This window comes from Ixodes scapularis, unplaced genomic scaffold, assembly GCF_016920785.2.
Source record: "Ixodes scapularis isolate PalLabHiFi unplaced genomic scaffold, ASM1692078v2 PGA_scaffold3__209_contigs__length_174095766, whole genome shotgun sequence".
In the NCBI taxonomy this organism is placed as follows: Eukaryota; Metazoa; Arthropoda; class Arachnida; order Ixodida; family Ixodidae; genus Ixodes; species Ixodes scapularis.
The window spans coordinates 79,549,957-79,561,320 of NW_024609868.1; the positions used below are offsets into that span (position 1 = coordinate 79,549,957).

The 11,364-nt window shown below is 45.5% G+C and overlaps 1 protein-coding gene across 1 annotated transcript; it reads right to left on the reverse strand.

The window, feature by feature from the left end:
- Positions 1-5,457: 5,457 nt before the first annotated feature.
- On the reverse strand, positions 5,458-8,141 carry LOC115326869. Its single transcript, XM_029987798.2, has 4 exons — positions 8,000-8,141; positions 7,753-7,931; positions 6,988-7,204; positions 5,458-6,578 (listed from the first exon to the last, which is right to left on the reverse strand). Exons 1-4 carry the CDS (start codon positions 8,139-8,141, stop codon positions 5,458-5,460), a joined length of 1,659 nt encoding a protein of 552 aa, XP_029843658.2.
- Between the last annotated feature and the right edge of the window lie 3,223 nt (positions 8,142-11,364).

The following is an 11,364-nucleotide window of genomic DNA, read 5'->3' on the forward strand; positions in this document are numbered from 1 at the left end:
TGTGAAGGGGCGTATACCTCATGATATTCTTAATTAAGGCAAGTTTATTTGAAATGTTCGACATGCGGTTATTTTTTTTATATATATATAAAACAGTCGAACGTTACTTTTCAGGGCACGATCGTATGATAAACCTTTTCCCAAAAGAATTCGTCCGAGGAGCGTGTTTTCTTTTTCTTATAATGTTATACAGCCAAATAATGAAGAAAAAGAAAAAAAAGATTCTACATAGTTTAAAAGGTACTTTGCATACATTCTGTGATAAGAAGTTTCAATGGACAAGTCAGTCTTGGAAGACGACGTGCGCAGCTTGCTTCTCCGTACCACGCGGATTATCCCGGGGAGAGATGCGTATCTTTTTGCAATAGATGGATTAGAGTTCCGGCACGGAAAACACGCAGCCGTTGCTTTTCCCGTGCATTTAGCCATTCTATAAGCGAGGTCGCTCACATACGGAACGGCAGAGTTCGTGTGTATGACCCCCTCGACCTGCGTACTATTTCCGCTAAGTGAAGCGTGAAATCGCCGGAGGGGCAGATTAGAGAGAAGGGCCGCATATGTTTCTTTGTTTTCTAAATACGCATGAGCTCATACGCATGCATTGAATAAAAAAAAAAAAAAGGCCACGATTTTGAAACGCAAATGTCTCCATCTGTGCCCGTTTATATTAAATGTATGTATGGGCATCGTATCGGCGTGTGTTCGTGTAGCCATTACTGCCTGATGCTAGCAGTGGTATATACTGCACTGACTTAATTATATATCTACAGCAGACGCAACATCACGCGCCCATTGGGCAAATGTGCTATCCAGAAATGTATAGACGAACGATTTTGTCAGTGCAGTTCGAGTGCGGGTTTTTAACGTGCATCTTGATGTAGACACGACCGCACCTCAGGTACACTGCTAATCCAGGTCAAAATGACCAGGGGTTCGGCCTAGGATCCCTGGGTTCTGCAGCGCGGGCTTTCGCTCCACAGAGCCACCATCCAGGAGTCTGTTTTTTTTTTTTTTTTTTTTTTGTCTGTGTGTGTGTGTGTGTTTTCTTTTTTTTGGGGGGTGGGGGGGTGGGGGGAGGGAGGGGGAGGGGGCGGGGGTGTACTATGTTGTGTACTTCGGGTAAGAAATTCCGAGGGAATGTTGGACTCAACTCGGGACTCTAATTTGGACACCTGGCAAAAACGTCGACAAGGACTGCAGTGACTGCCCGGTGCCAAAGTCAAGCGCGGCACCGGCCAATCACGGCCACCAAATCCTTCGCCGACTTTTTTCATCAAGTTTCCAGATTAGGAGTCTGGTGGTGTGTTAGATGTGTGTAAGAGGAAAGGACGAAAAGGAAAAAAGGGGGGGGGGGGGGGTGTAAGCTACTGATTGAAACTAAAGCCGGGGTCACACTCTTATACATCATATACAAAAGACAATTTGCCGGACATCAGTCACCGCAATATTCGTGGTTCGAATGCCGCGTGCCAAGTTTCCTCCTTGAACTCGTTGCCTTGCGGCGTTCGAAGCAGGGATCTCGCAGTGCCTTGCGTTGGAATCTGTTTGTAGATTTTCTGAACATACATGCAACACAATCATCTATCCCGGTGCATTCGCACTATACTACATGATTATTTGGTATTGTTTGGATACACCGAAGTAGCTGAAATACTGAGGAAAAAACAGCTATAGTCATTTTCTAGCTACTTCCAAACACGGGTCGTATCTTTATGCTGTGTGCTTGCGTGCGTGTGTGTATGTGTGTGTGTGCGCGTTTGTGTCTGTACATGCGTGTGTTTTTTTTTTTCTTTTTCTTTTTTTAATGATCAATGAATTTTGTTTCTCGGGAGAACCGTTAACAGTCTCCATATTTAGCATTGTTTCAGCGCTCCCACAAGACGTTTGAACAACGAGCCCCCCAAAAATAATAATAATAACGCTTAGCGAAGAAGACGGGTTACGCGCGGACCCGCACAAAGATGGGGGGGAGCGTGTGCGTGTATGCACTCGGTGATGCACTTCTTTTTTCTGGGGCAAACTTCCTGGAGTGGGCTCATTTCTCTTCGTCTATTTCGAGACGCTGTTTCTTGACCATTTCATGAGATGCGTAGTTCTCAGGCATGAACGTGTGTGTGTGTGTGTACGAGGGGTGCACGTCCGAACGGAGCTCGAGAACCGTACCACTTTCTGGGACGACTCACTCGTTGCCCCAAACTGCCATCATTGAAATGATGCAGATAGCCGAGCGCTCTCATGCATCTAGAGCGCGTTTCAAGTCTCTCCGAGCTCGCCTCTCTTCCAACTTCTTGAAGCGGCTTCGCTTCCTCTTTGCAAATAGTTTGTGTTTACCCTAGAAACCCAGAGGGGAAAAAATTAAAATAAACGAGTGCAGTTTCGTATATATTTAGACAACGCAAGAGCAGCGAATTATTTAGAGCTCGGTAAAGACGCCAGCGAATACATCTAAGCCCAATCTACCAGAATATTTTGGGAAAACATCTCAGAGCCGCCGTTTGGGAAACCGTAAAAAAGATAATCCTTTGGGTGAAATTGTTCCACTACAACAAAGGGTAGCTTCTCTCTTTTACTTTTAATCTGTAGGCCGAACCGCTTTCTGCTTTTGCGTAATGTTATCTCTCGTGTATCTTAACACGACTTTGACACCTTTTGGTAAACTTTTGTCAGGTAAATTCTATTTCGGTATGCTTTCGCGGGTGGTGTCATGTAGGCAAAGCAAATGTTGTCCCTACGCTGACACAAAGCAGGTCGGAAAGTGAACCCAAGACGCCTCGATAAAGTATACGGCTTAATTAATTGAAACTTCTACAGATTCGCACCAGTTTAAATGCGAACTCAAGACCTACTTGAACACACCGCTATAAAAAAGCCTTACGTCCGCAAGAAAATGAGACAATCACGTTGTAGAGCTATATATTTATTTCTCACCTCTACAGCATTTCTTCATACTACATAAAAGCTGCGATTGCGCTCAAAGACTCGGCATACGTGAATGCGTCTAGAACCACAGCCAGAGCATCGCGCTCGTAACGCGGAAGTTTCTAGAGTGGTCGCCGATAAAGCACGCCCGAGGTGTCGAATGGCTGCACGAGGCCACTTTTCCACTCCCGCAATCTTCGTAGGAATGCCGACCAGTGTCCTTGCGGCCCCGGCGCAATTCCGTCGAAATTGATCGCCCGTCGAGTTGCCTAATTTCTTTGTCGTTGCCGTCTCACGACGTCTCCTATAGACACTTTATATTCTCCCGTTCGTCATACTCGAAAGAGTCATTCTTTCCCAAAGGTTTCGCCTCCAAGCAAATTTCCTTCAGCAACGCTTAGCGCTTTCCCGTTTAATTGAAACTTGAAGGCGCCAAAGTCAGTTCCACGGTATGCCGAACCTCGTCTCCTTTCTACGAACTTTCTCAAAAACAAAACAATAAAAAGAAAAAGAAATCGACTTTGAACGACACGACGTCGATTGTTGACACAACGGTGACGGAACTTCGTGGCGCAGATTGAGCCGGCAATTTAGAACAGTTTGAGTGGCCGCGCCAGGATCAAAGACAACAGCGTTCTCCTCCAGTGGAACGGGTCAAGGTCTGACTCCTCGATGCGCGGCGTGCAGTCTCGCTAGCGCCGCCAACGTGTAGAGATAGTGTGCCTAGATCTGGGAGTGCTTCCAACTTTTCGATAGAGCTCGCGGTCATAAGGTTATGTACGCGTTGGCAACACCCGATGCGAGGAGCAAGGGTTTATCGTCCTCAAGCGTCTCCCACCTCTGCTTAGCTTCTCCCCGCTATCCTCCTCGCCACGTGGCGACGCGTGGATGCGCGCTTGTAACCACCAATTTGCGAAGGAAGGGTCCGCCATTTTATTGCAAACGCATCATTTGAATTGCTTTCTCTCTCTCAAATCTAGGCTCTCTATGCAGAGGCGAGCGCGGCGCGGGTACACCTCCCGAGCACGGCATTCTCGGGGTGAAGCGTTTCGGTTAGAGCCATGGCCGCGCCGACGACAGGGTGTCTTCATTCGGTTGCGAAATGCTACACGAGGAAATGGGCGGATGGGAAAATTACCGCTTGTTCGGTTCGCGTTTGTGAATCACGCTGGTGGTTTGGGTTCCCTTCGCTGCTCGTCGTGCCTTCTCTCTGTGAGATGTGGATTCTCGATCGTGTTTCTCTTTGTTCAAAGACGGGTTGCAGTATAAAGAGTTTTGGTTTTTGGCGTGCGCGTGCGTGCGAGACACGCTTCGAATGAGAGCCAGCCGATCTTCTTTGACGTTCGGGTTTGTAATAGTGAAGAGCCGCTTTACCGTTTATTTTTTTGTTGCCGTATTCTTTTTTTTTACGTGATCAGCACAGCATTTGTTAGTTTGACCCATGAACTGTGAAGGCAAGTATAGCAAATGTGTATGTTGTGCATAGCTGTTCACCTTTGATATGGACACACCATTCCATGAGGGGCTCCTTCAACTTTCATCCGCGCAGCGCCTGCGTTGCTTGCTTTCTGAAGCCAGCAAAATTGTATGGGCTGAGCAAAAAGATTATATTATTCAGGGGTGGGCAAGATACTTCGAAATTGTATCTTCGATACCGATACTCGATACCCTCGAAAATTGTATTTGAGATACCGGTACAAGATACAGATGCAAAACTAATCTCCGATACAGATACTGAATACTGTATTTTAGATACCTCGATACATCGCTAAAACCTCATCCGAAGTACTTTAAAATGGGTGTATCTTATAGCTTTAGATTAATTAACAAAGGTATTAGTTGAATTCTTGTGTTTGTTATATTGCGTCTTTTTTTCAAACGTTTACACAAACGTACGAACCTCCGTAAAAATATTGGAGCCAAGAGAGCAGCGAGGTATAAAGTACACGCTATTTCAAATCCACAGAATCTACCAAACCAAAACGTTCTATCTATAATTGAGTTTTAGTCTCCGCAAGTTTTTTTCAGAAACACGGACTATGTGGTGTTAACGAGTTATAGTAGATCGTGTTTTCAGGGAAAGATATTTGTATTGGGAGCTCGCGCTGCCACATCGAAGCATGCTCTGAAGCGCGCGCATGGAGTGGTATCGATCTAATGAAAACGATATACTGAAACTCCCTACTGTCGCTGTCGGGGGCTGAAGCTCGAAAAACAAATACAGGCATTGAAAGAATCAGGAGAGCGTGTTGGTTAAACATTCATGAGGAGGATTCAGAACGCAAGTAAGAAGAAGGGACACACAGAAATATGAGACAGACATGGCAGTCGGTGTCTGTCTCGTTTTCATATTAGTGCCTTGAGTTTACTTGCGTTCTGAATCCTCAAGAAATGACAGACACTTTTAGATAGACGTACAAGTAGGCAGCAATTTAGCACCATGTTTTGCTTCTTTTCGTTCTGGTCGCTTTATTGTAATATTGTCGCGCAAGAGCTTGCTGCCGTTTTTGCCGCCCTGGCGGTTGAAAAGCCCTTCGGTCACGATGGCACCCGTGGGACCGCAGCCTTAAGCAGAAGCATTTGCTCAAAACGCCGGTCTGAAAGTCCGCCACGATGCGGGCGTAAGATTAGCGACGCGAAGGAGAACAGCCGTTCTACAGGAGCCGAGGAGCACGTTGAGGTGTTGTATCTAATGAAGGCGCTTCTCAGAGAAGGGTAGGAGCGGAGCATATCAAATTCAACTCGAGGATCTTGCAGGTAGCCCAGGAACTCAAGTTTGACTTGATCTTCCTGACAACTGGGGCTCGTGCCGCAGTGGGCTTCAAAAGAAAAGAATGCATCAGCCGATACGTCAGAGGCTGCAGAGGTTGATGGCGCGCACGCCAAAGGACGCGTGGTATGCTTGGTTGCATTTACAAAGTCAATTACAGCTTTTTCTGTGAGTTGCTGGCCATGCTCGCGGACATCTTGAGGTTCTCGTGACAACCACCATAACTTAAAGTAAGGGTGAAGAACAGCAGCAACAGTCGCTTCATTTGCACTTGGTTTCATTCGCAGAAGCTCGTCAAATCTGCGAATGAACCCAGATGTAACCGCATCCAAAAGTGGTCTGCAGTAGACGAAGTCCATACCAGCCTTCTCCTGAAGCTTTGATTTTACGGTAAAATGCGTTGGCAGCAGCTCCCCGAAGAAGCAATCGGACTGCGCTTGGAGTCGCGTCAGAGCGGAGGCGATGGGCTGCAGGATCTCACAGTACTCGGCAATAAATGCTAAGTCTCTTTCTTGAAATGTCTGCAGATTTAGTCCATCGCAGACATCTCGCAGTTTATCCTTCGAGCGAAGGAGGTCTTTCATGCTGTCATACAATGAATTCCAGCGTGTTACGCATGGCGTCTTCAGAGAATGCCCTAGGATGTCCACAATAACTTCAGACGACTTGGGTCTTCGAACGCAGTTCCATAGAGCCGAACACTTTGACATGACCGATGTGTTAGCACGTTCAAAGGACGGTGTCGACAAGACTGCCTTCGCATCTGAAGTTGCCACAAGACTCAGCGTGTGACATGCGCATCGAAGGTGACGAGGCAAGTTGATTTCAGCATCGTCCAGGTTGTCGGGTTCGACCATAATTTCAAAGGACAAATCGGCGGCGACATCATCTGCCAGTTAAAAAAGGAACACATTTAGCCGAAATACTTAAAACAGCACTCAAGATTACATGTTTGGAAACATTTTACGGTGAATAACACATATTCATAGAAACTAAAAGAAAAACAGTTGTGCAATAATCAAAAACACTCTCGTTTTCATTAGCTCCAGTGGCTTCATCTTCAATTATTTGTATTGCGTATCAAAAGAAGAATTATATATATCAAAAAAATTAACCAAGTCAGCTGCACCAGACAAGAGGAAAATTAGAATCGGTGCATAACATGACGGATATTTTTCACACTTCTTGCATTTGTAATCGCACGTTACCCACTTGGGTTTAGGTTATTGAGACAGACGTAAATCAGTCCTTAAAAAATCTGAAAAATTGTTTGATAATAAGTACAGCATTACCCTTACCCTGGTCAGTAATCTCAGAACAAAAGTCGAACTCCCTGAAGGCTTTGGCGAAGTTGCTGGCGTTGTCCGTGACCGTGGCTACGACCTTCTCCCGCGAGATGTCGAAGGACTGCCTAATGTCTTCCAGCATTTCAGCTATCCTGTCGTACGTGTGGCTTCCAGGAAACCTCCTGCAGGCCAGTGCGAGCAACCTCCGAGAAAGGGTGTCAGCATCGATCTAAATATATATACAGATATTATCATTCAGTAGTTACTTAATCATGATTTTCCACAATTTCTACTTTTTAATACAGAATATGTTATAGGAATGGCCTCAGGCACTTCCGGCGACGCCTTCTAGGTAACGAAGGTGCGGAACACGAAAATTGAAATATAAAAGACACCGGCAGCGCTCCAATACGAACCAGCGTCCCTCAGATTATGAATCCGATGTCTTAAACACTGAACTACTAGGGACTTTTTTACGAATCTCTGACCCTCATACTGTGAATCCGATATCCTAACCACTGTACTACCGCTCTATGAGGAAACCATATGCTTCGATTCACCTTATACGTGGGCGAAGCATAAAATCTACGTGACCTACGCGTTCCACTCCCGCTCGAGCGCTACTTTTGGCAGGGCTTTCTTCCGGAGACGCTGTTTCCAGCAAGCTGATGGAAACTCCCCAAAATAATGCGTACACATTCTGTGTTACCACTGCCTTTGCCACGGTAGTGAAGGAAAGGGACACATTTTGTTTTATTCAAAACACAAAGCGCTTACCCAATGAACCGTGACACCCATGAAGCTACGATGGTGAGTGGACCAGATGTCAGCTGTGGTTGCAACATAGCTTTGACCAGACAACTTCTCTCGCGCGTCATCCAGAAACTTTTCCCATTCCTCATCAATTCGCCGACCGAGGGAGCGTCGCGACATCACACTAGTCCCTGGGTGCAAGCCTAAAATAGAAAAAGAGACAATGTACAATTATAATGCAGTCTGATTTCGCATAGAATTGAAAGCTCACCTGTTACAAGCTGTATGAAGCCTGGCTCTTCGAATGTCGATAATGAATGCAACCCATCCACAACGAACTTGACGATCAGATTGTCTACTTTAGGCTGAGTCAGTTGACTCCCGGGAGGGCAAAACAGTTTCGTTTGGCGCATTTTGTCAGCAGGGGCGTCAGCCTTTCTCTTGACTGCTTGTTTTCTCCACCCTTCTTTGTACTCATCGAACCTTCTTAGCTCTTGTGGATGCACGCGCTGAAACAAAATAAGTATCGATTAATTATATAGCCGCCACACAAGTAATATCACACAAAGCGTACTTCCGTAAGCTATGCAAATGCACCGTTTTGATACATAAGACAGCACTGAAAAATTAGATACATATAGATACACTCTCTTCGACTCAATGCATTTCTTGGCACGTTACAAGCAAACAAAAAATCTAATTTATGTTGATTCTGCACCTACCTTTAAGTGAAGCTTGAAATTCGAGGTTGACGAGTAGGCGCCACAGATGGTCGCTTTACAAAACGAACAGGCAGCCTTTGCTCTGTCGTGCCTAGATGAAATCACGGTAAAATACTTCCCGTCCAAGATGGCACAGCGAGGAGTATTGTCGTTGTCTGCCATTGCTAGCCCGTCGACACGGCGGAACAAATAACTTACAACTCCAAGACTGGGACTGCGAAGTGCGCACCATACAGTCGGAAATATCAAGTGAAGTTCCGCGGAAGAGAAAACCAGGGACAGAGCTCAGCCTGGCCGCCTAGCGTTTTGCAGACGGCGCCCTCCTGCCTGGCTCCTGTAGTGCTCTGGGCGGCCGTGCAACCCGGGTTTGCTATAGACACACAAAAAAAAGGACAATGCCCGTGCACAGATTGCGAAACCGCTCGACTTTCTTTCGATCATGTTTCTTTGTTTGTTGTTCTAGCCGCGGACACAAGATTTGTTTACTTGATGTTGTCTTTTCGGAGGCCTTCTATGCTCTAGCTTCCCCTGAACAACAGTGAAAGAAAACGCAGCCTCGATTTAGAAGCGCACTTTTGCAAGTATCGGGTATTTTTACAATACACGATACTTTCAAAAAGTATCTTCGATACCGATACTTCGATACATGTTTTTCTGGCAAGCGATACCAGATACAAGATACTCAACTGTATCGAAAGATAGTATCGAAGATGCATGTATCTTCGATACTGCCCAGCTCTGATATTATTGCTATTGAAGAGAAAATTCATTCAATAATTATCATTTTTATTTACCTTGGGAATCAGCAGGAAACCAAATAATTCGATGCCAATTTTTTTCTGTTTCCTTTCAAATAGCACATGTTTGCATTCGGACGTAAGCATACATATAAAAGTTTTACATGGCAATACAGCCCATATAATTTATTACGTTCAAGCTAAAAGAAGGAAGCTGGCTGGTTAAGGTTCATTGTGGTGACCTAAGACAAAGGAGACCTAAACTAATAGGACGGTCAAGATATCCCCAAAGGTTTATACACAAATATACGGATGCAATAAAATATATATCAAGTTAAAAATAAAGAACCAGTAAAGGCACATACAGCACCGAACAGTCGAAGGCTTTCCTGTTGTATGCAGGTGTCAAATTTATAAATTTCTCATAAGGCTTTTGGATCAATGTGGTATCAACAGAAGCTAGAGAGTCGAATGTTTTTTTGTGTCCCAATAAAGGCCACAAACATCTTTGCTTGTGGCCTGTTTGTCACGTTCAAACGTGAGGACGAATATGTTTACGAGCTCTGCTTGTTGTTGTTGTTGTTTCAGCAGTAGTTTTGTGAGGTTCGTGCAGCGCAACTGCTATTAAGCGGGCAGTTTGGGCGAGGCAGCCATGCCCAGTTCAAGGGCGCAGCGCACTCAGCAACACCCGAAGCGGATCATTTTTCAGCTCACGGCTCTCCCCCTATACCTCGGCCACCCACGCACTTCCGAGACCTCGGTCGGCCATCTGGACAAACACCGAGAGACACACAGAACGCGCCGCTCAGCTTTGAACGGGGCATTCCAACAATAATTCCCCGACTTCAAGACAGAAATTCAATCAACACCCAAGAAAAAAAAAAAAAAAAAAAAAAAGGTTAACCAACATTTAAGAAGACTCAACATTACGGTGCCTTTTTGGGCATCGCGTAAGAGAAGAGAGACCTAGAGCTGCCACACGCAATAAGACAAGGAAGAAGCTTCTTTTTTGTTCTGCTCGCAGCACGGCCCACGGTGCCAGCATCGTCCGCGGCAGTGCTCGAGGTCGACAATACTCCGCCCACCTGGAAGAAGCGGAGAAGAATACAGGACTCCGAAGAGAGAGCAGCGAGCGAGCAAGTTCACCGACGCGATTGCAAGAAGGCGAGGGTCTTCCTGGAGCCACGGAAACGACAGCCCGACGCTGCTTGGAGTAGGCAGATACACGAGCTAGGTGTTCCTGGAAGAACCCACGCAACCCGCACGCGTGGCGACAGGGTGTTGTTCCCTTTGGTGCCACGGTTCTCTCCGATCACTTCGCGTGCGGGTTTTAAACGAGTGGAGGCGATGACGACGTTCCTTGTGGTAGGCGAGTGCTGATAATCGGCATCGACCTTCTGGCAGCAGCTGTTTCACTATTCGTTCGTTAGAGCACTCGAGAGATTATTTCGAGCTGAGAGCTTCTTTTTGTCATTCCTGTGAGGGAGAGATGAAAAGGTTGTTTACGTCGGGGTCGATCTGTTCAGGTCTTGCGCAACTTTCCGAGCTAATTAGTGCATGCGAAGATCTTACGCAATAAACTAAAAATAATAAAAATGCTGACTTCTTTCTTGCGTGTGGCACGCGAAGGTAGATGCAGATGATCACGTCATGATGTATGTTTTCATGGGTAATTAAAAGTATAATTTATAAAAAATAAAAAATGGGTCAAACTATTATTTGATTCGATATTTCACAACGCGCATGCACAGTCTTTTTTTTTTTCAGCTGTTTCAAGCCTTTGTCTATAAATAAAACACGGGGCTACAAAATCTTATAATAAAACCCATCTGACTATCGTGACAGACCTCGATTAGGGGCGGAACAAAAAGAGAAAGCGATATTTTAATTGGCTGACAGACCCGATCTAAAGCATTGTTCTCCTGTGCAGGCCGGATAATGAATCGTTCGGTTAATCGAGTTAAATTAGAAGGCTGGGCATACCGTTGTTCCCAACCAACTGTCAGTATGTTTTGCTCTGTTCGTTCCAAGCAAGCCGACCTTGGATTTACGTATACTCCTTACAAAGACACAGCACATGACCCATATAATTTTCACTCGTTCTAGAAAGAAATATAAATCTAGACGGTTTCATGTTGTCAAAAAATTACGTGATACTTACGTGGGCACAGTTTTCT

What these genes read in the sequence shown, in the direction of transcription:
- LOC115326869 (XM_029987798.2), bottom strand. Translation starts at nt 8,141, where the DNA reads ATGCGCCAAACGAAACTGTTTTGCCCTCCCGGGAGTCAACTGACTCAG. An exon ending in TGGGTGTCACGGTTCATTGG is followed by an intron (nt 7,205 to 7,752) that starts GTAAGCGCTTTG and finishes ATATATATTTAG; the next exon opens with ATCGATGCTGACACCCTTTC. An exon ending in TTCTGAGATTACTGACCAGG is followed by an intron (nt 6,579 to 6,987) that starts GTAAGGGTAATG and finishes TTTAACTGGCAG; the next exon opens with ATGATGTCGCCGCCGATTTG.